Source organism: Phyllostomus hastatus, unplaced genomic scaffold (genome assembly GCF_019186645.2).
Source record: "Phyllostomus hastatus isolate PE091 unplaced genomic scaffold, TTU_PhHast_1.1 phas_scaffold_345, whole genome shotgun sequence".
Classification (NCBI taxonomy): Eukaryota; Metazoa; Chordata; class Mammalia; order Chiroptera; family Phyllostomidae; genus Phyllostomus; species Phyllostomus hastatus.
The window spans coordinates 6,726,838-6,752,801 of record NW_025334024.1 but is presented as its reverse complement, the minus strand read 5'-3'; the positions used below and the strand labels follow the sequence as shown (position 1 = coordinate 6,752,801).

Genomic DNA, 25,964 nt, shown 5'->3' with positions numbered 1-25,964 from the left:
AGAGCCCTGTCTCTGGAGCTGGACCGGTAGGGCTCAGACCCCAGCTCACCCAACCTGCTGGCACTTCCGTTTCCTGTCTTGCAAAATGGAGGTGTTGATAATAGTGGCCATTCACCTCTTAGGACTACAGGAGGACCGCTGAGATGATGGACACTAGGCACTTGGCTGGTGGTCAACAGACCACGAACTCTCAGAGTGGCCGCTGCCTATAGGGGTTTCTGGGCTGGGACCCTTCCCAGGATGTTCCTGAGGAGAAGAATCCAGCAGGGTCCCCCCTGGGCCAGAGGGAGGTATTTCTTGGAAAGGAACTCATCTTGCCCTGTGTCATGGTTGAGAGTGCAGGCCTGGGGGCTAGACTGCTGGGGTCCCAATCCTGGCTGGGCCAGTGTCAGGAGTGTCTGCGACAAGTCATCATGTCTCTACCCCATTGTCCCTGCCTGGGGAAGGCAGATGACCGTTCCAGCCTCCTATGAGCATGTGTGTCAGAACCTCTGGTGTGCTGCCTGGCTGTCCTGGATGTTTCTATAAATGTGGCTTCCCCTTCTCTTTTCTCCTCTTTTCTCCTTCCTACCAAGAGATCCCTGGTAGGAAGACGAGGGCCAGCATTTCCCATGGGAGGATTCAACATCAGTCATCCTTTAGAATTTTCTTTACCCCAAGTGGTCAAAGTTGAGATAATTGTCAATGTTCTCAGAACCTTTCTTTTCCTATAAAAAAAAAAACAAAGATAAACCAGCAGGCTCAAAGAATGAGCGTGTGTTTCTGGGCAGTGCTGCTGGCCGCGCTGAGGTCAGGGAAGGCTGTGACGGAACGAGAGGCTGCTGTTGAAAGAGGGGGTTTGTGTTGGCTCTGGTGTGGGTGCTGAGAGCCCTCGAATTCCTTGCAGGGGCTCATAGAAATTGTGTTCTCGGTTGTCGTTGTCCTTTGCTCATGGGTGGGCCCCCACGCCGAGCCCAGCAATGCCATTTCCTCTGGGGTTCAATGACTGGCTTATCAGAAGGCAGCATGAGCATCTATTTCTGGTCTGGCTAGAAATAGTGCGGGTCCTGGCAGAAAGCAGAGCGTGGAGTTGGCTTCTAGAACGGTGAAGTGGCCCATAGGGAGGGAGAGGGGAGTGCTCTCCCCGTGTCCCCGGGCAGATCGCACCCTGGGTGCCCTGGCGAAGCCTGGTTCCCAGAGGGGGCCCAGGGGTCGTGAGTCAGAGACGGGAACGTGACGGCCTCGAAGGTCCTTGTGGCCTTTCTGATCAAGTCAAGGAGGACGTCTGTTTGGTTCTGGCGTTGTTTTCTCCTGTCTTGATGTCCTGCATTTTTAATAGAAAACTTGAGATGATTGTAGATTGACATAAAGTTGTAGGGAATACATAATACAGGAGCCCCCATGTAGACTTCACCCCGTTCCCCTCGGTGGTAACGTCTTACAGAATGACAGGTGCTGTCACAGCTATGTGGACCCCAACCACTGCCGGTTCTGTTCAGTTCCCCCCGTTTTACCTGCACTGTGTGTGTGTGTGTGTGTGTGTGTGTGTGTGTGTGTGCGCGTGCGCGCGCTTAGTTCCCTACGCTGTCATCACGTGTGGGTTCCTGCATGCCCCGCCACAGTCAATAGTCAGGGCAGCTCCATCACCACAGGGTCCCTCAGCTTCCCTCTTAATAGCCACACCCACCCCATCTCTAAGCTCTGAACACGTGTCTTTCTGAAAGACCTGTGTTTAATAGATATAACATATGCACGGTGAAACACAGGGAGCGCAAGCTCAGATTGACACACGTGACCCTCCCCCTCCCCGGACTGCCCCCACAAATGCGAATCCTACCACCCCCACAAGGTGGCCGCCATCCGACTTCTGTCTGCATCTGTGCGTCCTGTGTGGCCAGCTCGGCCTCACTCCCTCTAACAGTGGCGTCTCTCCTGTCGTAACCGGAATATGCTGAGGGATGTGCCTTCGGCAGCAACGGTTTCTCCGCAGAACTTAGTGGTGTTGTCCCGTCTCCGCGGATGTTACTCTGTGATTCTTGTCGTATAGGTGGTGGGCGGGTTTGCTTTTTACCAAAGGTTTACGTCATTTCTAAAATCTGTCTATTGAAGTGAAAAGGGAGAGCCGATTTAAAGACAAATATTACGCAAACAGTGCCAGCACTATGCAGGTCAGGCAAACTTTGTAGAGCTGACAGGAGAACGACTGAAATTTGGGAGTGTCAGGAACATGCACAGCCCCCTCCAAAACAAAAACAGAAGCAAAATACAAACAAACAAAAAAAGGAAACTAAAAACTGGTCTGGGAGGGTGGAAATCTCTACTTTGTCTTTACATAGTGAGGATCTTTGGTGTAACTTTGACACACAGTACTGTTTTCAGGCAAAAAACACTTCAGAGGCTGCATATAGGTGGTCGATCCCTCCTTTCATGTCTTAGCGATTTTGTCATATCTGCACACTGCCTGTTTTATTTGGAATACTTAACAGTGATTCACTCTTTTTAACTTAAACTTATTTTTTATTATTTTAAAAATATTTTATTTATTTATTTTGGAGGGGAAGGGAAGGAGAAAGAGAGGGAGAGAAACATCAGTGTGTGGTTGCCTCTCACGCTTCCCCCACTGAGGACCTGGCCCATAACCCAGACATGTGCCCTGATCAGGAATCGACCCGGCGACCCTTTGGTTCGAAGGCCGGCACTCAATCCACTGAGCCACACCAGCCAGGACATTTTTAAACTTCAATTGTGTGGAAGACACTTTGATCTCACCATTTAGAGGTGCTAGATGTATATTCTTTCCAATTCACATTAAAATACATCACAGTTAAGACATAACAAAATGTGGGTGCCATTTAAAGTCATCTCCCGTATCACATGCACAACATGATTCTCATCTCATTTCCAGCAGGAGGGAGAAAACATCCTATTTAAGTGACATGATTACAGTGAATATATAAGAATTTATTTGATGGTCAGTGTTTGGGGTTTTAGCTGGTCAATTCATAAAGCCGCTCTTTCTCTCATCTTCCCCGGAGTGCAAAAACAATTGAGAACTGAGGCACAGTAACTGACAAAGGGCTATGAGAAGGTTCATTCTGTGTCTGAGTGCAAGTCCGGCTTACGTTGACCTCTGGCCCCTGACCTCTGACTTGCGCACTCTGTCACTGGCACTAGTGGATGCACACGGGCATGTGAGAGGTAGCTGCCCTCTGAGCATCAGGGAGTAGGGCAGAGCCGGTGGTTCCTGGGGCGTAGATTAGAGCAGAACCGGCCAAGGAGGCCAAGCTGGGCACGCCCAGTTCCGTCCTCCAGACTTTCCTGTCAGAGCGAGTTCCCTGCTCCCCTGGGGAGAGGGAGTCTCCAGAGGGAAGAGAGGCTTGGAGAATTTCTCTAGGATCACTTAAAACTCTTAAACAACCATAAAAAAGTAGCAAGTGCTTCCAGGTGAATACAAAGCCTTACAAGGACAGGTACCTAATTATTTGTGTGGTTTTATTCTGAATGTCTTCATGTGGAAGTGTGAGGCTGGACTACTCTCCACTGGCTGTCAACAGAGTCTCAACAACTGTTAATTATTTTTAAGCAAAGATAAGGGCAGCCCCCCATCTCTGGGCTTTAAAATATTTTTTGATATCTAAAACTCAGAGAACAGTTTACATTCTCACCGAGTTCTTTCAGCTATATCTACGTATGGGATAGATATCATTTCCCCATTTTACAGATGAGAAAGTAGGGGCAGAGCCAGAATACAGAGACCTACCTCAAGTCACATAGTTGAGATAAGCAGAGTGGGATTTGAGGCGCACGTCTGCTGGACTCTTCTAAAGCCGGGCACTTCCTCCTCTCCCACATTAGACCTTTCCTAGCCACGTGTTCTGCAGTGACTCTCACTCATCTGGCTTCTAGGTTGCAAGCTGCTCTGTATGTGAAGTAGCCCAGTGCCCCTGGCTTGTACAGCAGGGTCCTTCCCTGAGACGTAGCAACACTGAGGCAAAGTGAAACCACCAGCAGTGGTGAAGGTGTTATAGAAAGGGGGACGAAAGAACATCATCCCAACAGCTAGACTAACCTTGACTGAGACCTCCTGGGAACCACAGGGTTTTTAGTCAGTGTAATTGCACTGCAGTTGCAGAACAGCTCAGTGAAGGAGGTGTGATTGCTGCGTGCAGGTGAGGACGCAGCAGTGACTTGCCCAAGCTCCCACCTGCTGTTGTGGCGCAGAGCAGGGATTTGAAGGTCTCTGCCCTCAGGGACTCCCTACGGGGAGGGCTGTCTCCTCCCGCTTCACCAGGTTATCTCCAGCCTCCAGAACTCAGCCAGGATGCAAGCCCTCAGAGAAGCCTGTCTCCCTGCTGCTGGAAGGAGTCCCGGTGTCGGTATTTCGCGCCTCTGAGATGTTTAGTGCGGTTGTAGATTTTCGTGTTCATGTGCTGCTTTGGACAGGGCCTGTCCTCCCTTCCGGGCTCCGGGCTCCCAAGGTCAGGGACTGGGTGTGTCTGCTTCATCCCCTCTCTCAGTGTGATCCCAGTCACTACCTGGCTGATCGAATGACAGAAAGTAGGGAAGGAGGGTGGGACTCCATGTGGGATGATGCCCGAAACTTGCCTGTCTCCTCTCTCCTCGAATCCCTCTGGTGATTCCTTGAAGATACTTTGTTAAGCTTGTTTGCAGATGGTGCCTCTGAGGTGGAGTGTGGGAACTGGGGAAAAGGCCATGTGCTTGGTGCGAAGGTAGGTGGGTGTCCAGGTGGGGTGGCAGGCAGCCTGCGAGGGGCCCAGCATGAAGAGTGGGAGGAGAGAGGAAACAGGAGTTTGAAGAACAGGGTCACGAGGACAGCCAGCCAGGGGGGCGGCGAGGACAGGCAGGGAGCGGGAGGGGGCTGGAAACCCAAGTGTGTGTCTGTAGGTGATGGGTGGGGAGGGCGCAGGAGGTCAGCCGGACCTGGGGAAGACCAAGGTGAGGCCGGGAACAGGGAGGATTGTGCAAAGAGGTCTGGCTTCTGTGGCCGTGTTATCTCGCTTCTTCAAGCAGGAAACACGGCTGCCGAGCATGCAGGGTCTGAGCTCTGGCCACCACAGCCAACTTTGAAAATAAGGTCGGTCATCTGAGCGACTGTGTGCGCCCCTGGCCGACATGCTCACCAGCGCAGGCCAAGCCACCCCTGCGGCCATGGGCCCATCACCCTTCCCACTGTAACTCCTGTTGTCAGCAAGCTGGGGGCAGTCTTTTCTTTTAAGCTTTCTCATGCTTTTACACACAAATGCACATGTGTCACCGTAGGCATTTCTTCTTGGCTGAGCCTAACGCATTCCTGAAAACGATGGAGAGCACCTCCTTCGGACAGCACAGCAGTGTATTACGTGATGTCACGTGGATACAGACATAGTGTATTAACCAACTGATGATGAAAAAAAAACAACCAATTTCCCCAGACTGCTTAACACCCTTAAACACTTAGAAATGAACCCACCAAATATTTCTGTGTGGCCAGCAACAGATACCTAATTTTTTGATGCTTTAATGAGCTTGTCACTGGGCATGTTTGTGAAAAGTACATAGGATACTATAATATATAGCATTGGTTGTAAAATTTTTTTTTTCCTGTCCTCTGCTTTATAACTTAATAGACAGGACACTGAAATCGTCTGTTAAAAATACTGAAGGTAATCATCTAAATTGGACTCTCGTGATTTGCTTGTCAGAAGCAGATGCTAGGGCTCCAGGACGAGTTCGGGGCGGGACATCAGGTTTGCTACTTGGCGGTTTTCCACGGGGCAGCACCGGGCACGCCGCCCTCCTGCTGCAGGCGGCGGGCAGCTGCGCAGCTGCCTTTTCCCTGATGCTGCAGGTGTGGCCCCAGAGCAGGTGCGCGTGTGATCTGGGTGGGGCATTTTGAGCCAACACTGTTCACTAGTTACAGTGGATGTTCAGATAGTGAGAGTGTGAATAGCAAGGGACACCTGTGTGCAGTGTGTGCGTGCACACATGTGTGCATGCATGTGGTCACACCAACATGTGCACACACAGGTGCATGCATCCAGGATCCTACTTACATGAGCCATTGTGGCTTTTTTCCCACATCAGTACCGACAGATCTGCCTCTTCAATTCCCATAGCACATACATTGAGAAACGGTGTTTTTCCTTATGTGAGTCCCTATTTGTTCAATTGCATTAATCTTAAAAATAATAGCTAGCAAGAGTTTAGAAGTCACTACATCTTTATTAGTTAAAATCATCAAGCACTATTTTAATACACGTATGTGCACACACATATCTAGACCCACACTCATTTAATCCTCAAAGAGCACTCAGTGCTTCTGCTGGTCACCGGGATGCATGGAGAGGTGAGGCTCCTGCCTGAAGCCATCTTGGATTTGAACCCAGTGGCCTAGTTCCTGGGTCCACCTGCTAATCACCAGCAACTACGGGGCACATCAACACAAGTGCCCAACAGGCCCCTCAGGCTGCCAGTTACTGTAGAAAACCACCCCCACTGGTGAGGGATTTTCTTCCTGCCCTCTTGGGGCTCCTGGTCATCAAGGGGGTGGCCAAACAGTGGGCAGCCTGCTGGGGCCTGTGGACCTGGCCCCGGCCCACCTAGAAGGCCTGGGAAGTGGTAGTGGCAGCTATGGAGGGCTTGGTGGTGGCTCAACCTCCACCTTCTCATGGAGTCCCCAGCCACCAGCTTATGCTCAGCAGGTGGCTTTACACCAACATGTAAGGGCCCTCCCTGGCTCAGGCTGATAGCTGGACTCTCACCATTACACCTGCAGCCCTGAGGGTGTGGTCAGTAGAGGACTGCCTTCCACTTGGAGGAGAGACCCCAGAGCATCAAAAACAGGTGTTCAAGCCGAAGCTTGCACGTGACTGTTCACAGCCACACTGTCCCCAGTAGCCGGAAGGTGGAAGCAACCCACGTGGCCATCAGTGGATGGAAGGATAAACGGAGTGCGGTTCCTCCGTAGACGGGAGTGCAGCCCTGACACATGCTGCCATGCCGATGAGCCTTGGAGACGTTGTGCTGAGAGAGAGCAGCCAAACACAAAAGGCCACCTGTTGTATATGGTTCCATTTACATGAAGTGTCCATGTACATGAAATTTACGTCGACTCTGGTGGTGGTTGCACTCGTGTGTGGATTGCTGAAAGTCATTGAGCTCTACATTTTTAAGTCATTTTATTTTTGTTTTTATTTTTATTATTTAAAAAATCCTTATCCAAGGATATGTTTATTGATTTTAGAGACGGGGGTGGGGCACAGGGAGAGAGAGAGGGAGAGAAACGTTGATGTGAGAAACATTGACTGGCTGCCTCCTGCACACGCCCCAGCTGGGGATCCAACCCGCAACCTTTTGGTGTACGGGACAATGCTCCAGCCAACTGAGCCTTCCCGCCAGGGCTGGACTGTACATTTTAAGTGGATGAGTTTATGGCACATGAACGATATCTTAATAAAGACATGTTTTAAAAGAGAGTGTGCACTGGTATCTGTAATTTCAGACCACCTGCTGATGAGAGAGACCTTTGGGGGGGCGAGGGGCAGTACTGTCTTGTCCCAGCTCCCTGTTGTGGCTCTGCTGGGGGAGCCAAGGGAAGCCCATAACTTCAGTAACTGGGGCTTGTCCACATCCATCACCCTCCTGCCTGAACTAGAGAGGTAGTGGGCCTGTGAGCACTCAAAATAATGATGCTGCACCCCGTGGGGGTGGAGCAAGAACCGATAGCCTGACGCAGGGGAGGCTGCTGAGGCCTGGGGAGTTGAGGTCCCCAGAAGCAGCCCTCAGCCTGTGGAAGGTGGGATCAGGGGATAAAGACCCCAGGTCCCTCGCTTCTCAGTGAGGTGGGCTCTGAGGACCGTCAGAGCCCCTGTGGGCTCAGCTCCGGGTGCCCACGGGGGTACCGGCTTGATAACATGGCCACCCCTTTCTCAGCTCCTTCCCTTCCCTTCTCCTCTCACTTCCTCACTCCTGTTCTGCTGCTTTCAGAGACCGCCTCCCACATACACTGCTTGTGCTTCAGTCTCAAAAGCCCAGAAAGCCCAGAGAGACCCTGGCTTTCCCCAGGGTCTGCTTCTGGGGAAAGCCAGACCAGGGCACCCGAGGAACCTAATTCATTCATTCCGCGGGTCTCTGAGTTTGCTCTGAGCCAGGCATTGGCATAGGCAGCAGGAGGCTTTGGGCGTGAATGGGACAGACTCATCCCCTGTTCTCCTGGGGCCTAGAGAGGGAGCGGACACACAAGTGAGCAAATAAACTTAAAAATACAAGTGGTGCTGGTGAGAAACTTGATAGCACAGATATGAAAACAGCAGGATGTGCCAATTCAGGGCGATCAAGAAGGAAGACAGTATTGTGGAGAAGCCACTTACACGAGATCTGACGAGGGCAGGAGGCAGCTCGTGCGTGTGTGCGCACACACATGTGTATGGTGGGGCTTCCTGGTGGAGCACGGTGGGACGAGGGCTGCATGTTCTGATGCTGCTTCTCCGAGTCCCCTGCTTGCCCACAGGAAGCTGTTGAAGGGTTCTGATCCTGATTCTTCCATTTGCCGTCAGGCCGAAGGCCGTCTGCTGCTAGGGCTGCCACCGAACTGAGCTTTCTTCTCCTGCCCCAACCTGCTCCCACACTCCCTTCTCCTTCGAGCACCCCTGCCGTCCCCCCAGTGAACACCTGAACGGAAATCCCTGCCCCACGGAGGCTCAGCTTCTAGGGAACCCATCTGCAACAACCTGGAAGGCGTCAGCGTGGTTCCGGGCACACACTAAGTGTTCTGTGAGAATTTTACGGGATCATTGTCACCTTTAATTTTATCCTCATGGGTGAGACTGCTGTGCCTGTAAGACGCTTGGCGGCCAGGACCAAGTGCATCCTGCGAAATGTCTGGCTCGTGGTTAAAAGTGTGATGGCTAGCTAGTCCATGTTCATGGGTAGGGATGTTCAACATGTCACTTCTCTCCAACTTGGCCTATAGTTCAACACAACCGCAATCCAAATTCCAGCAAGTTATTCGGTGGCCACTGATGAACTGGTCCTAAAGGCTGTGTGGGCGGCAAAGGCCTGGAATAGCTGGCGCAGTATTGAAGAAGAACGGAGTTGGAGGGCTGACACTCCCCCCTTCGGGACTTACTGTGAGGCCATGGCTGTTGGGACGGTGTGGTGTCAGCGAAAGAATGAGCGCGTAGAAACAAGGCAGCACAGAGAGCCTGGTCATAGGCCCACCCACACAGAGCCAAGGGGTCTCTGCGAAGGAGCGAAGGCAGTTCAGTGGAGGAAGCCTAGTCTTTTCCCAAGTGTGATGAGTGGCCAGGACCTCTCCGGGGAGGAGAAAGAGGGAGGTGGTCGGGATGACGTGGCGGAGGTGACCAGTCCTGGCTGGGGAAGGCGGGTGCCTGCAGCCCCCACCTGGGCCGGGGCCGGGGCTGGGTGAAGGATGCTGCCGTTACTGAAGCGAAAGACCGTGTGTGGGTGACCAGGGCCCCTGGCATCATTAGAGTGGCTGTTACTTCATTGTTTTTCCGTCGCCTGTGGTTTTCCCTCTCTCTGACAGTCTGTGTGTGTGTGTGTATCTCCTTGTCTGGGTGGCTTGTCCTCTGTTCCTGTCTGGTGTCTCTGTCCCTTTTACCCTGTTTGGGTGTCTTCAGTTGTCTTTGTTCATATCTATGTGCCTGTCTCTCTGTGTCTCTCCCTCTGTCCCATTCCCAAGGTCTGTCCCTGTCTGTGTCCCCATCTCCCTCTGTCCCCTTCCTCTTCCAGCTGTTCATGAGGCTGCACTGTATACCACCATCTCTGCTGCCAGTAGGGATACAGTGGTGAGGAAGGCAGCACCGTCAAGGGAAAGAGTTCTGAGTCCACGGTTCACGCCCGTAAGCACAGCCTCTGGTCACTGCTATGGGGAGAGGGGCTTGGTCTGTATAACAGAAGGGGTCGGAGGGTTTTCCATGAGTTTGGTGGTGATTGGACTGCGACTGGAAGGGAGAATTTGGAGCTGAACAGGCTAAGAGCCTTCCTAGCAGAGCCAACAGCATGTCTGGGGTTCTGAGATTGGGCCGGTATGGCCGGAGCATGCAGAGGCCAGCCCTGGGGCTTGGTTCTTAGTCCTCACAGCACTGGACACTGCGGAAGGGTTGCAGCCCAGGACTGTATGAGCATACACCTGCATTTTATAAAAGTGGCTCTGGGAATAACTTCTGGCTACTTCCAAAGACCAAGTAGGATAGAGCAGGGGTGTGGACCATGGAAATGGACAGCAGTTGATAAATTCAAGAGTGGTTTAGAAAGTAGACTTGATCAGACTTGGTGATTGCCTGAAGAACATATTGCATTATCTGAAAAATGTTTTTAGTTACATACATGTATCATATTTTTATTATAATGTTGCAGCAAAGAAAAAAAGCTCACAGTAGGCTAATTCAGAGATTCCCTCTTAGAGATATTTTATGGGGAAGGAGACTGGTTAGATAATCATCGTTAGACTAGATAGGAAATAATAAAGAATATTTGCTTGAAGTCACTAAGCTCTTGACTAGCAGTCAACTGGGTGGATAAGTAATTTCTGAGAACAGATGTGAATACCTTTCATGTTCTTAGGTGGTTGCAAAAGCAGTTAAATCAGCAATGCTGATTTCCTTCTAGAAGACTGTAAATTTCAGAACAGACAAAGGATCTGTGTTTTGTTGTTCGTTTTGTTGGTTTTGTGGACTGAAGATACAGAGGAGAGATGAGACTCCCAGGTTCCAGGGTTGGGTGAAGAAGGGGGATATGACCCCCATCCTACCTGCCCTAGGTTTATGAACACCAGTCCCCCAGTAATAGGGCCACCCATAGTTGATCAGTGGTTTTTAAAACTTTATATTTTGAAATGAATTTAGATTCCTGCAGACATTGCAAAAAGAGGACAGCGTTTCTGTGTTCTGTTCATCCAGCTTCCCCCAGTGGTAAAGTCTTTCATAACCATAGTTATCAAACCCAGGAAAGTGGCGCTCTACAGTATTATGAAATACACTACAGGCCATAATTGGTTTTCACTCCTTTTTACATGCAGTCGTCTTTGGTTGCGTTTTGTTCTGGGGTTGGTGTGTAGTTCTGTGGAATTGTATCTACTGCACAGATTTGTGTGACCGCCGTCACACGCAGGATGCAGAACACATGCAGTTTGCTTAGAGCCTTTTCACGTCACTTTATGACCCTGGTCCCCGAAAGCGTTTTCAATTCAGCTAGATCCTGGCAAGAAAGCAGAAGGCTTAGTTCATTCCATCCCTCCTACAATTTTATTCTCTGCACCCACACTCCAGTTGCTTCAATGGCCATCAAATCTTTTCTGCTCTTGTTACCGAACAGAAAAGGGGGTTTTGGCTGCCTGTCACCATAACATCCAAATTTGTGAGCATGTGCTGGTGAAAAAGGAAGGAGGTTTTATTCTAGTGCTGTGTGTGCTGGGAGAATGGTGAGCTCCCTGTCTCAAAGCCCGTCTCCTCAGCAAGACCAAGACAAAAGCCGGTGCCCAGAGTTTCTGCTCCAATTGAAAGTGCAGTCTTTGGGAGCCCACAGGTGGCTGCTGAGCGGTCATCCAGTAGCTCAGCTTGTTTCAGGCTGCTGCCCATTTCAAGCTCCCTCCAAGGGGGCGTGGGCGGTTGCTAGGGTCACAAGATTACATGCCCCCAGGAGAGACGGCACGAACACACCAGTGAATGCGTCTGCAGCTTGGCAAGAGAGCAAGAGAAGCTCTCGCCTAGAGGCCTTGGGCCAAGGGACTGCTAAGGCAACATGGACCATGGACAGAACAGGCAAGTCCACCATCCGAGTGCAGGTCTAAAGCAAGCCAGCCACAAGCAAGACAGAGAGAGCCTCCTTTGTTTCCTTGGGTTTATATTAGCTCAAGTGCGGGATGGACCAGGTGCTTTCTCAAAATGACCAATCAGCTTCCCAAACTTTTGCATGCTTTGGGTCAGTGCTCCTCCCTTTTAATTGTTTCTTTCCCAAGCTAGACTGACAGGCCTCTTCGGCCCAGCACCTCCCCCTGCTGCCATTTTGATTTTTACTGTGCAAGTGCCTGCCTTTTCCTGGTCTCACCCCCGATCTGGTACCAGAGGGGTGGGGGGAAAGGGCTTTTTGCGTGCTCAGTGCAGGAACCTCCTCCTGCCGCCACCTTGGCAGGGGGAAGACTCCCTAGGCTCCGACAGACTGTCCACCAGTAACACTGTTCCCACCGGGACTCCACAGTGCCGCTGTTCACCTTCCGTGCCTCGTCTGTCTGCTCCCTTGACCCTAGGTCAAAGCTGAGACCTCCTCCCCTCCCCTCTCTTTTCTGGGAATCTCTCTCTTGTCTGTTTCTTTGTTGAGCACTGAGATGCATGTACCAGGACTCTTATGGTTGCAAGGGACAGAAACTCATTTCACACTAACCTAAGCAAAAAAGAGAGTGTATTGGATCATATAAGTAGCATGTTGGGGTAGAAGTATCTTCAAGCTCGACCAGACCCAGGGGCTCAAATAGAGCATCAGGGCTTAATCTTTTCTTTCCACTGACTGAAATTCTATCAGCCAGGCAGCAGCAGGAGAAACTTTATGAGTAGCTCTGGCCAAATGAGTCCCAGGAGGCTTCTGATGGGCCTGCCATTGGGCCATGTGCTTGTCTCTGAACTAATCACTGTGCGGGTGCGGGGGGGTGCACCTTGGTCATTCCAATCTTCAGATTATTGTGGTGGGAAGTCAAGAGAGATGGACCAGATTCATCTGAAGCATGTGGAGTGTGTTCATCCCAGGAAAAGGTGCTTTTTCGACAGAAAGGGGAAGGAAGGGACCAGTCGAGTTTGTCTCTTTGTAGCAGTGCACAGGTCACTGGTCATGGCAGGAAAGGGGTCTCCCTTGGGTGGAGGTATAATTCCCCTTCGTTTCTGTTATCTGTCGCTGTAGAACTATTGCAGTCCTTAATCATTTTATTTATGTGCACACAGTCCTGCAGTCGGGGCAGGGCGGAGGGGCTGGGACTGCTCGTTTTCACTCTGGGGCATGAGGGGGTGGGCTGTGTGTCTGGGGTGCATCCTCAGGTGAGTGAACTCTGGCTTCTAATTGGTTTGTGTTCATTTCCTTTTAGTGGATATCATGGAAATAAAGGAAATCCGCCCGGGGAAGTGCTCCAAGGATTTTGAGCGTGCAAAAGCAGTGCGCCAGAAGGAAGACTGCTGCTTCACCATCCTGTACGGCACCCAGTTCACCCTCAGCACACTCAGTTTAGCAGGTGGGTGCACCTCTGGGTGCTTTTCTCCCTCCTTGGTTTCCTTCTTAGGACATTTTCTAGTGGCAGGATGCTGACACCTGCCTTCCCACTAATGCGTGTTTGGGGGCATCATGGTTTTGAATCCTAACCCTGCTCCTTCCTGGCTGTGTGCCTTTGGGCAAGCTAGTCAATCCCTCTGAGCCAGCTGGGAAATGGGAGAATCATAGTGCTGGCCTCGGTGCAGTGTTGTGAGGGTTCTACTAAGGGCCTGCCTGGCTTACGCTGAGAGCTGAAGGCCGATGACAGTTTTGTCCAGCACAGACTGGTCTATACTATTTGTTCAGCTTAAAAGAACTGAAGGAACTCTCCTGAAATCCTATGTCTCACACAAGTAAGCATGCACATATACACACATACACGGAGTATACACATGCATGCATATGGCTGTATGTATGCATGCATGCATATGTGCACACACACAGACACATGTATCTGGAGGTGAGGTTTCTGGTCATCCATGCAAATCCACCAAAAAGCCATAGGAGGCCTCCAAGAGGCCAAAAGAAGAGCTGTGGAAAAGCTCAGGCACCTTACTCAGGAGCAGAAGCTTGGAGCTCCCTTCACATCCAGTCCCAGAACTAATCATTGGCTTAGCACTGCAGGCACTGTCACGACTGAAGAGAGAGTGAATAAATACCACGGAAGTAGACCACAGTGGGGGGACGCTTTCACAGGAGACGTTTCATTTAGGGTCAAATAGCTGTTATCAATTTTATTTATCTTTCATTTTTTCATGAGGCATCTTTGGAGCATAGGCTTGAGCTCGGTCATGCTGGAAGTCCATGGGGCTCTGAAGACAAATAAGACACAGTTGCTGCCTTTAAGGAGTTCATAGTCTATTTGGGAGACAGATGTGAGGACAGGAGCTGTGATAAGAGCAGTAGTCCAAGCATAATACAGTGTGCTGAGGAGTATCGAGTGTCTAATTCCAGGGAAGGCTTTGCAGAGCAGGTGACTTTTAGACTGGGTTTTGAGGCATCAGTACGAGTTGGGAGGAAAGAGGGGAGATGGTTCAGGGAGAGGGCATTGTATATACAAGTGCTTGGATGAGGGAAAAATCAAGCTGGGTATGGGATATGGTGTGTCTCTGATGGTGTGTGGAGGGTGGCAGAGATGGGGCAGGAGGGAGAGGGGCTCGCGACTGTGAGTCTTCAGAGCTGTGTCCATTTAGCCTCACTTCAGGCCGAGCCTGGCTGCTGTGCTTGGTAGAGAGACCATGAGAACCCAAACAAGACATGAAGCCCAGGATACTAGTCTGTCTCACTCCAGGGTGCTTCCTCCAGAGCTCTGGAATTCAAGGTCAGGTAGGGAGAAGAGCAAGATTTAGATTCAGATCCCAGGTTCTCATTTATTGGCTCAGGTGTCTTAACCTTCTGAGCCTTGGTTTCCACCTCATCCACATAGGAAGAATGAGAACAGCAGTGTTGGCATGGTCCTGTCTGAACTAACAAGATACCTGGTGGTTCGTTAGATGTTTAATAACTCCGCCAGGTGTTTGCATTGCTAGCTCCATTCACTGATGAGAAAATGAGGCACAGAAGGGTTAAGTATCCAACTGAACGTCACACAGTGCTGAGTGGTGCAGGGGGACTTGGAGGTGGTGCCAAGCTCCTAACCACCTCTTGTTGCTGCTTCCCTTGTGGGCACCAGCGTCTCCTACTTTCCACCCTCTCTCTGGCCTTGGTTGGAAATGGGAAACGCTGAGGGCTGCTCAGGATTGCGGTACAAGTTACTCTAGGCCCTGAATCTTATTCAGGGTTAAAAGCTAAAACTCTTTTTTTTTTTTGAAAAATAGTCTACTTGTCTCCTCTGCTGTAGGAGGCTCATAATGGGCACATGGTCTCATCTCAGACAAAGAGCAGGTCTTAGAATCACGCAGCTATGAAAGGGACGGATGCCTTCTTGGTGCCCTCCTGCAAAACTACAGATTGGCACAGGCTTCTCCCACTCCCACAATCTGAATGGGGCTGGGGAGGCAGGGTGGGGCGGGGAGCCAGGGAGCCAGGGAGCCAGGGTCGCTAGGCTGTAGTCTTCCCAGGGCACGATTCAGCGTTTCCATTCCTTGTTCACCTCTCCAGCTGACTCTAAGGAAGATGCAACCAAGTGGCTCTCCGGCTTGAAAATCTTACACCAAGAAGCAATGAGTGCGTCCACACCCACCATTATTGAGAGGTACTGGCTTTTGCCTGTCTATCTGTGTTCACGGATTCATTCATTTATTCTCCTCCCCTTAGCCAACGTGGGTAAAGGAAAGAAAAATAAGACATTTCATCTTGGAGGCTCATTGAGTGTCCTGCATGCAGTAGGTGCCCCATAGTGGCTGTGGTCTCTCTAATGTCTCACAGAAGAGGCTCTCTCGGTATTGGGGCCATGGCCTTGGCCATAGAGTGAGGAGTGCACTGAAACTGAGCCAGAAACCTGCCTTGGTGTTGTATTTGAGGGGAGGACCAGAGGTTTCCTTCTTAAAGGATTTAGGAAGGCATTAGCTGACTCATCAAAGGACAGTAGACACAAGGTCCAGAATTTTCCACCTGCCACTCAGGACTGTCCCGTCAGTGATGTGCGTGTCTGGCTGGGATGGGTGTGTGAATTATTGTTCTCCCCCACCCCCATAAACCAAAGCCCTCCAATTTCCGCTATTTTACTTACCAGCTCTTTTGGGATTAATGGATATCATTGGAGGGAGTCACCAGTTTAAAGGCTCTCAGAGCTGAAGGGGCCTCCTGGCTCAGCTAGGTCATTTTGACCACAAGGAGGAAGCTGCTTTCCAATTTAGAAAGTTGGAAAACTCTTCCCAGGTTCCTCTGTCCCTGTCCCATAGAACTCAGACTTGTACTATTTTTTAAATTTATTTTTAGAGAGATGGGAAGGGAGGGAGAAAGAGAGGGAGACAGACATTGATGTGTGAGAGATACATTGACCAGTTGCTTCTCGCACACCCTCAGCTAGGGACCTGGACCACAAAGCAGGCATGTGCCCTGACCAGGAATCGAACCAGCACCCCTTCGGTTTGCAGGCCGGCACTCAGTCCACTGAGTCACTCCAGCCAGGGCTAGACTTGTACTATTTTCTAACTTTCTCTCTTTCTCTCTCTTTGGTCTCCACTCTCTTCCCAGTTGGCTGAGAAAGCAGATTTATTCAGTGGACCAAACCAGAAAAAACAGGTAAGATTCATTCACATTTTTGTGGTTTTCTCCAGATTTCTGTGGCTCTGACTTTCATTCTTCCTTGAACTGTTCTAAGGGAGTCAGAGGGAATATGTTTTGTGCTGTGGAAAGGTCCTCATGAGGTCAGATTTAACCTACAATGAGCTAGACACCGTCTAGGTGCCGGGGGAGGGTGGCGACAAAGTCTTCCTGTATGGAGCCTCATTCCAGTGGGAAATTTGAGTCCATCTGCAAGAGACAAATTCTCCATCATGGAGCATTTGGACCTCATCATTTTGGCCCTCACCTTTGAGCCCCTTCTGTGCCCTGGGGAGACGCAGGATCGCCATGGCGCCTGCCCTTGCTTGGTGGCGGGAGAGACTGGCCACACAGAAGTAAACCAAGTTAAGCAGCGGTGGTCCTAATGGCAGGGCAGCCCTGAGACGGCAGCGTGATAACGTGGACTTCAGGGGGATTGGCCTGTTCACGTAACAGTGCGTCTGGCAGGGGTTCCCTGTCAGCACACACAGGGCTCTGTGCGAGACACTCATGTGACAAACGTAGTCTGTCCTCGGATGCGGCGGTGTAATTTCCTTACGGGTAAGAAATCGTTTCCTTCTTGATGGTCAGCAGAGCTGTCCCTGTCCTTCGTGATCTTTGTGAATAATGCTGCCATGAAGAGCTTTGGGTCTAGACACCGTTGGGTTAACTCGTGTGAGGAGGAGACGAGCAGGGTAACACCCCAGAAGAGGGGTGCCAGCAGCACGGAGTTTTCCGGTCTAACGTTTTGAGAGGGGTGGCAGCACTTGATCGTCCTGCGAGCGGTGCCGGAGGGCTGCGGTTTCCCTGCGCCGTGTGTCCCTGGGCTTGGACTCTTGTTAGTCTGATGGGTGCAGGGCAGCAGCGGATTTTTGCTTAAATTTGCATTTCTTTCTGTATGGGTGAGGTTGAAGACCCTCTTGCCCATTTTTTCTCAGGTTTGAGCCAGGTCTTATTAATACGATAATAACAGCTGCCATTCCCTGAGCATGCCAGGCTCTGCGCTAAGCACGTTACAATCATTGTCTCTTTTTAGCCTCACCTCAGACCTTTTTCCACTTTTCAAATGTTTTCTTCCCTCCATTAAGCTATGTCAGTGTCATATATGAGGCAGTCACTAACCTCTACAACCCTCACTCTTGTTCCTGAAAGTCTTCCCATCTCCAAGGCACTTCCATGTCACGCCAGTGTCCCCTGTCATGTGCCAGTTTCAGAGTTTGGGGACCCTTCCACACTCATTCTCTATACAATGACCGTCTGATGTGGACACAGTAGCCATGAAGTGCTGAAGAGCTTAGTAATGTTGTCAGGTCAGCCAGGAGCACACTCCATGTCCCTCTGTCTGTCTGTCGTTCCCACCCTCCTCCTCCCACCCAGTATTCACCGTGGGGTGCCAGGGACCTCATTTGCTCCAGTGTTAACAGAGGCGGATCAAATGAGGTCCCTGCACTGGAGGGTTTTGTGCACACTGGTCTCTTTCAGCCCCAGAGGTGTGCCTCCTATGAGCGTTTCCTCTCTCAGTGGCCTGGGGTGACTCATAGTTGAGATTGGCACGGGGGTGATCGGCAGAGCCTCCTGGGCCCTCTCTTTATGCCATGGTTGTACGGAGATGCTGATTTTGCGCCAAAGTCTGCGTCTCCAACTTCCGTTGTCAGGAAGTGGCTGTCCTGCTCAGCATGGATTTTTGCAGGTCGTTCTTAGAGATCTGTCTTTCCATCACCGGGTCCAGAATCTTCAGCATAGAGGAAGTCTGTTTCTGGACCCTGATTCCTTGTCTCTTGCTTACTGCTCCTTCTCCCCAACCTCCCTCGCAGTGGGTAGAGCCCTGCCGTCTGTCAACATGTGGACTGTCCCACCTTTCCTGTGGTCCTGTGAGGCCCCAAGGGAGTTTCTCAAAAGGCACTTTGACCAAGGAGCCAGTGTAAGGGCAACTCATTTCTGCCAATTTCCCCTCCTTTCCTGTCACCCACTACTAATTGGTTTCCCTGAAGGAAAACAAAGGAGCAACAGAAGCAAAGGAAAGGCTCGAGGCCCTGCCTCGGCAGTGCACAGCCCTCGGGCGTTTTCCTTGGCCCAAGCACCTGCATTCATGTTCCATGTCCCTAGGGACAAAATGGTGGAGGCTGGCATTTGTTGAGAACTTGCTTTGCAGCAGCCACCGTGCTGAGCACGTTACATTCTTATGGAAGGCTGATGGAATGAATGCTCTCGGACTGGTGAGCAAGGGATCCTTTGATTCATTTCATGAAGACACTGAGGCCAAGAGCAGTTAAGTAACTTGTTTATAGCTCTGGCTGGATAGTTAAGTTGGTTAGAGCATCGTCCCAATATGCCAACGTTGTGGGTTCGATTCCCCAATCAGGGCACATATAAGAATCAACCCATGAATGCATAAATGGGTGGAACAGCAAATTGATGTTTCTCTCTCCCTCTCACCTTTCCTCTCTTTTTCTCAAATCAATGAATACAAAATAAAAAAAAAATAACTTGTCTACAGCAACTCACCTTGTCAGGTGTGGCACCAGGATTTGAGGCTCACCTGTCAGTACTTGACGTTGCCTTTCCTGTTTTTATTTTTTAATTGTGCTCTCGAAATCTGGGAAAAGGCAAAAACCTTTCCTTCACCATGCTGACCTAAAAAAATAGTATTTAGTTTGTTTTATTGTGGTAAAATATACATAACATAAGATTTATCATAGACTTCCTCTCTGCTGAAGGTTCTGGACCAGCTTAGAAAGACAGATCTCTCTGAAGGACTTGCAGGAACCCATCCGAGCACGTGCCCCCCTCTGTGAGATTAAGTACATTCATTCTGTGCAGCCATCGCCACCTCCTGTCTTTGGAACTCTCTTTGTCCTGTGAAACTGAAACTCCGTGCCCATTAAACACTGAATGCCCATTTCCTCATCCTCCCAGCCTCTGCTGAACAGCCTCTCTGTCTGTGAGTCTGGCTGTTCTGGTTACTGCATATAAGTGGGATCCTACAGTTTTTGTCTTTTTATGACTGGCTTGTTTCACTCAGCATAATGTCCTCAAGGTTTGTTCATGTTGTAGCACATGTCAGAATTTCTTTGCTTTTTAACGCTGAATAATATTCCTCTGTATGTACAGACCACATTTTATTGATTTGTTCCTCTGTTGGTGGACACTTGGATTACTTCCCCTTGCTGAGTTCCTGCTTCCGATTCTTTTGTGCATTACCCACAAGTGGAATTACTGGATCAAATGACAAGCTTCAATACCGTTTCCATAGCAACTGCAACCATTTCACATTCCCACCAGCTGTGCACAAGGGTTCCATTTTTTCCCCACTTCTTGTCAACTCTTATTACTTTCTTGCTTTCTAATAGTCACCCCAACAGGTATGACGTAGTATCTTGTTTTGGTTTTGATTTGCATTTTCCTCATGGCTAGTGATGTTGAGCATTTTTTCATGTGCTTTTTACCATTTGTATATTTTCTTTTTTTAATTAAAAAAAATGATTTTATTTCATTATTTTTAGAGAGGGGGAAGAGAGGGAGAAAGAAAAGGAGAGAAACGTCAATGTGTGGTTGCCTCTCACGCGCCCCCTCCTGGGGACCTGGCTCACAACCCAGGCATGTGCCCTGACTGGAAATCAAACCTGTGACCTTTTGGTTCACAGGCTGGTGCTCAATCCACTGAGTCACACCAGCCAGTGCCCATTTGTATATCTTCTTTGGAGAAATATCTATTCTAGTCCTTTGCCCATTTTAAAATTTCACATTATGATATTAATCCTTATTGAACTTCCAACTGACCCTTAGCTAGGGGACTATACAACCTTTTATTTTTCATTTTTACACTTTCATTTATTGTTTCCTTTTAAAAAAAGTGCATGTGGATTCTTTTTAAAAAATCAATAGCACAACCAAGTTTATTAGATGGCACAACCCAGTACCAAATGAAATTTAGGACAACACATTTTTCTCAGTTTGGAAAAGGAAGTGAGGCTATGTGGGGTGGAGTGCTTTAGGAAGCCTTTAAGGATTAAGGAGGAATTTGACCTGGGAATTTAAGTTTGGGTAGGAATTAGATATCTAGAGAAGAGGATGGGGTCCTCCTGACACCTTTCTGGGTGTGTATCCGGTCTGGTGGTCCTTGTCTCTCTCTGCACTCATTATTCCTGTCACTCACTGGTTGGTAGTTTAAGATGTCCTCTAAATTTTCTTAAGCTCTGTTGTGTGTTTATGTTTCTTGTGCCTTCATCTTTTTCTAATTTAACTCATTTTTCATTTTTAAATTACAGTTGATATGCGGTATTATATTAGTTTCAAGTGTACACCCCAATGATTAGACAGTTATAATCCTAAGTGATCATCCTGATAAATCTCATACCCCTCTGACACCATACTAGTTACTACAATATTATTGACTCTATTCCTCGTGCTGTACTTAACATCCCCGTGACTGTTCTGTAGCAAACAATTTGTACTTCTGAATCCCTCCACCTTTTCCACCCAACCCTCTCCCATCTGGCAACCATCAAAATGTTCTCTGTGTCTGTGAGTCTGTTTCTGTTCTGCTTGTTCGTTTATTTTGTTTTTTAGATTCAATTGTTGATAGATATGTGTTTATGGCCATTTTATTGTTCACATTTTTAATCATCTTCTTCTTAAAGATAACCTTTAAACCTTTCATGTAATACTGGTTTGGTGGTGAGGAACTTGCTTAGATTTTTTTTTTTTTTGGTCTGGGAAACTCTTTATATGCCCTTTGATTCTAAATGATAGCTTTGCTGGGTAGAGTGATCTTGGTTGTAGGTCCTTGCTTTTCATCAGATTAAATATTTCTTGCCGGCCCCTTCTGGCCTGCAGAGATTCTGTTGAGGAATCATCTGACAGTCTTATGGGAGACCCCTTATATGTAAGTAACTGCTTTTCCCTTGCTGCTTTTAAGATTCTCTCTTTGTCTTTAACCTTTGGTATTTCAATTATGACATGCCTTGGTGTGGGCATCTTTGGGTTCATCTTGTTTGGAACTCTCTGTGCTTCTTGGACTTGTATGTCTGTTTCTTTCACCAGGTTAGGGAAGTTTTCTGTCATTACTTTTCAAATAGGTTCTCAGTTTCTTGCTCACTCTCTTCTCCTTCCAGCACCCCTATGATGTGAGTATTGGTTTGCTTGAAGTTGTCCAAGAGAATTTTTACACTACCCTCATTTGTTTGTTTGTTTTTGGATTTTTTTTTGCTTTTCTGAGGAGTGTTTTTTTGCTTCCTTATATTACAAATCGCTGGTTTTATTCTCAGCATCATCTACTATACTGTTGATACCCTGTAAATTATTCTTCATTTCAGTTAGTGTATTCTTTATTTCTGACTGATTCTTTTTTATGGTTTCCATGTCCTTTTTATGCTGTTTAAGTTCTAAGTCCTCACTAGTGTTTTAAACTCTGCATCTGTAGATTGCTTGTCTCCATTTTGTTTACTTCTTTTTCTGGAGTTTTGTTTTGTTCTTTCATTTGGGACATTTCTTTATCCCCTCTTTTTGGCAGCCTCCCTGTGTTTGTTTCTGTATATTAGGTAGAGCTGTTACATCTCTCAGGCTTGGTGGAGTGGCCTTGTGCAGTAGGTATTCCATAGGGTCCACTGGCACAGCCTCCTCGATCACCCAGGTTGGGCACTCCAGGTACACAAGCCTCCCCCTCCCCCACCCCCAGTGTGGGCTGTGCATATCCTCCTGTTGTAGTTGAGCCTTGATATCTGTTAGCACATCAGTGGGAGAGATTTACCACCAGCCTGATCAGCTGAAAAGACTGGATGTGACTGCTGACCACCAAGGAGGATCGGCTGTGCAAGGGCCCACCCCACGGAGCAGGACTTCCTGCAGCAGGGCTGTGGTGCCACTGGGTCTGCCCACTGAGTGTGTTGCTTGTGGAGGTGGGTGGGTGGCGCTTCACCGTGGTCTGCAGCCGCATATGGACTTTTTTTTTAATGACAAAAGTCACTCCTGTTCATTATAGAAAATTTCGGAAGTGCTGAAAACTAGAAAAAATTTGTATAAATTTGACATTACAGTGCATGTTAAGCACTGTTAACTCTGGCTACATTTTTTTTTCAGTAGATTTCTTCCATCCTCAACTTTATTTACTTACTTCCTTGTTCACTTTTCTTTATTAAAATATAACTACACATATGCTCTTATATCCTATTCTTTAATTAACTTTTAAATTTTGAAATAATTTTACATTTGGAGAAAAGTATAGAGAATTCTCATATCCCCCTTTGCCCAGTTCTCCCGATCTTCAGATTCTACATGGTATATTTGGAGTTTACTTTTTCCCTGCCAATGTCCTTCTCCTGGTCTGGGATCCAGCCCAGGACCCCACATTGTCCTTAGTTGTTCTGTCCCCTTGGCCATCTCTGGTGTGTGACACTTGCTCTGTCTTTCATTGCTTTCATGCCCTTGACAGTTTTTAGGAGTGTGTCTCATGTATTTCATAGAATGTCATCAATCTGTGTTGGTCTGATATTTTTGTCATAATTAGACTGGAGCTATGGGTAGCCTCAGGGGGTGGGTATTTGGGAAGACTGTCACAGAGGTGAAGGTCTTTGAATGCATATCCAGAGCAATATACTCTCCACATGGCTTGTCAACAGTAATGTCGGCCTTGAACACCTGGCCGAGGTGGTCTCTTCCAGACTTCTGCTTTGTAAAGTTACCCACCCCTCCATTCTTTGGGAATAACTCAAGTTTATCCCTCACTAAAGGAGGGCAGGATTAAACTATTTTCACCTCCTGTCAAACTATAAGAACTTTTACATTTCATTGCAACTTTTCAGGAAAACTATGTCAGTGCCTACATTTTGATTCAGCCAATGGGAATTTGGTATTTGGCTTGGAAAGTTGCCTTTTTTTGTCATTTAGTTTGTGTCCAGTTTTTCATGTTCCCGTTGTCACAGAGTTATGTTCCACATGAACTTGTGATGTGACCCCCATGGGACGCACTTGTGGGGTCACTGTAGGGTTCTCAGCCTTCATGTCATGACTCCTTGGGCCCCCTTAGGGTGACGTGCTCTGCTTTTTCTTTAAGTCTTTCCCTTGTTGCTGCTGCTGCTGCTGCTCAGGGTTGGCCAGGGCGCCTTGAGGTCAGGGATCTGGCTGCTTCAGTTTTCATAGTGTTTTTGGATGAGCGAAACTCCTCCCTTTTTATTTACTCCTAGACATAACATTGGGCTAACAGAGCATTCTAGTATTGGAAGCGTTTCTTATGACCTTTCCAGGCCTGGGGAGACTGGGTCAATTGCATGTGTGTTTCAACTGTGTAATCTTGGCCAGATTTCCAGAGACCTCCCTTTATGAGCCTGTAGAGTTTAGTTGTCTCTCATGTGGGAATTAGGTTCTAAGGTCAGTGCATAAGGTGACACTCTCTGTGGTCGAGACACCTCTCGAGAAGGCCCCTACCCTGCCTGCTTCATGGGGGTCCCTGGAATGGCATTCCTCAGTGTGAGGCTTACCGAGGGGCCAGAGTCCTACTGAAGGGGCAGCAGCTCCAAGGGCTGGCAGCAGATTGGCTGCTGGGGACATTTCTTTCCCCCCTTTGCCCTTGGCCCCTTGGCGTATAACACTGAGTCTGCATACGCCCATGCCTTCCCCTCGCTTCTTCAGCCTGGCAGGGACAGAGCGGGACTGAGCTGGGCCTTCTGGAGGCAAAGGGGGTGAGAGTCGCAGGCGGGAGGCAGGTGTGTGGGTCCAGTTTTCTGCTTCAACAGGAATGCAAATGGCTTTCATGGAGTTAATATTTGTGGTTTTAGCACCTTAGGACCACCTGGCGGGGGGTGCCTAGCCACAGGTGTGCACCGCCTCCGCTGCAGAGATTTTGTTTTACTAGATGTTCTGGCTGGGGCCCAAGAATGTGCATTTCTGACAAATTCTAGCTGATGTGGATGCTACTGGTCCAGGGACTCTCGAGCAGCAAGTTTCCAGAGCTGCATGGGCCGACATGGAGCCACCAGCCATATGTGGCTACTTAAATCTAAATGAACAAAAATGAACTGCAGTGAACATCTCAGTTTCTTAGTTGCACTGGTCGTATCCCACACACTTCACGTGTGGCTGTGGGCCGCCCCGTTGGACAGCAGTCTACAACATATCCATCATCTCAGAAAGTTCTGGGCGGCACTGAGGTTCGAATCTCAGCCCTGACACTTACTGGTTGTATGATTTTGGGCAAATGACTTAATTTCACTGTGCCTTAGTTACCTAATCTGTAAGAGAGAGAAGAGCTTCTATCTCCTTGGGCTGGTGTGCGGGTCCAGTGAGTTAGCATTGAAAAGTGCTTGCATGGTACTTGGCTTTGCTGGCAAACACTGACATGTGTGTAGTATTGTCATGATTATGACGAAGGTCAAGGTGGGTGGTGGAGGCATGGGGCAAGCCTCAGGGTGGCAGGCAGGTTTCTGGGGACTGCCAGCCTTGCCTATTGGTTCAGTATAGGCTTCCATGGGATGAGGTGTCGTGGGAGCTGTGACGAAGCCAGGCCAGGAAGTAAAGATTTCATGACTGTTTAGTGGCGTCTGCCACGGAAGAGGGAGGACTGTCAGTGGCTCATTGTGGGCAGGGCAGGGAGGGGGGAGATTGTGTTTTGTCATCCCTCCCTATAGGAATTGTCCTGGTTCCTAACCCACTGTCACAGGTGGAGCACCCAGGAAGCGGAGTCTGAGATGTGGGTTGTGTGCAGAAAGCTCATTCAGGACTGCAGAGGGGATCAGCATCCTCGGAAGTAGTGGCAGTAGGGGCACTGGGCTGCCGTGCAGAGCACAGCCTCCGCTGACTCCACAGGGAGCTCCGGGGATGGCCCTGCAGAGCTGTCCTGAATTGAGGCTAACCTGTCGTTGAATGCCAGACATGACCTTGGCTGAGGCACTGTTTTTATCTGATGACAGGTCCTGGATGGGGAGAGGGGTGAACTCGTGAGCTGCTGGCTTCCTGCCCTCCAGCAGCCAGGGTATCAGAGTGCCTGTCCTGGCTTGGGGCCAGGCCATGCAGTGCAGATCCATGTACCCAGAGTGGGGAGTGAGGGAGGGGTGGGTAGGGGAGTACAGTGGGCAGGCTGCAGCACAGGATCCCAAAGAGGCTCTTTAGCCCCCACCTTTATCTGGGGGCTCAGGTGCTCACTGTCAGGTGGGACTTTTGGAGCAGGTGAGCCTCACTGTCATGGTGCTGAGATGCTCATGTCCCCGGGTGCCGAGTTTGTGCCACTGGACCCCAGGCAGCTGCACTGATTCCTAGCTCCCAATCTCTTTATTTCTGGAGATGAGGAGATTTCTTGGCCCTGTCTCTCTCTGGAAGTTCTGGGTTCCCAAGGGGACTCTGACCTCTCCCTTGGTTCTGGATTTCTCCATGAGCTCCACTGGGCCACCAGCTTGGCCAGGTCCTCCTGTATCTCATCTTGTAGCGCCAGCCCCTGCCACTGTTCTCCCTTCATCCTACCCTTGCCAGGCTCTTCGTGTACACACCAGGCGCTGGGTCAGAAAGGGGTCCCAGCCAGCTCCCCCAGGCCACCA

At 49.3% G+C, this 25,964-nt stretch overlaps 1 protein-coding gene across 1 annotated transcript in view; it reads left to right on the top strand.

The window, feature by feature from the left end:
* PLCG2 (phospholipase C gamma 2) overlaps window positions 1–25,964 on the top strand; it is a 147,942-nt gene that overhangs the window by 38,159 nt on the left and 83,819 nt on the right. Inside the window, exons 3-5 of the mRNA XM_045818416.1 lie at window positions 13,073–13,216; window positions 15,334–15,427; window positions 16,372–16,419. Of these exons, the coding sequence (XP_045674372.1) occupies window positions 13,073–13,216; window positions 15,334–15,427; window positions 16,372–16,419 (286 nt within the window). The remainder of the gene's footprint in view (window positions 1–13,072; window positions 13,217–15,333; window positions 15,428–16,371; window positions 16,420–25,964) is intronic.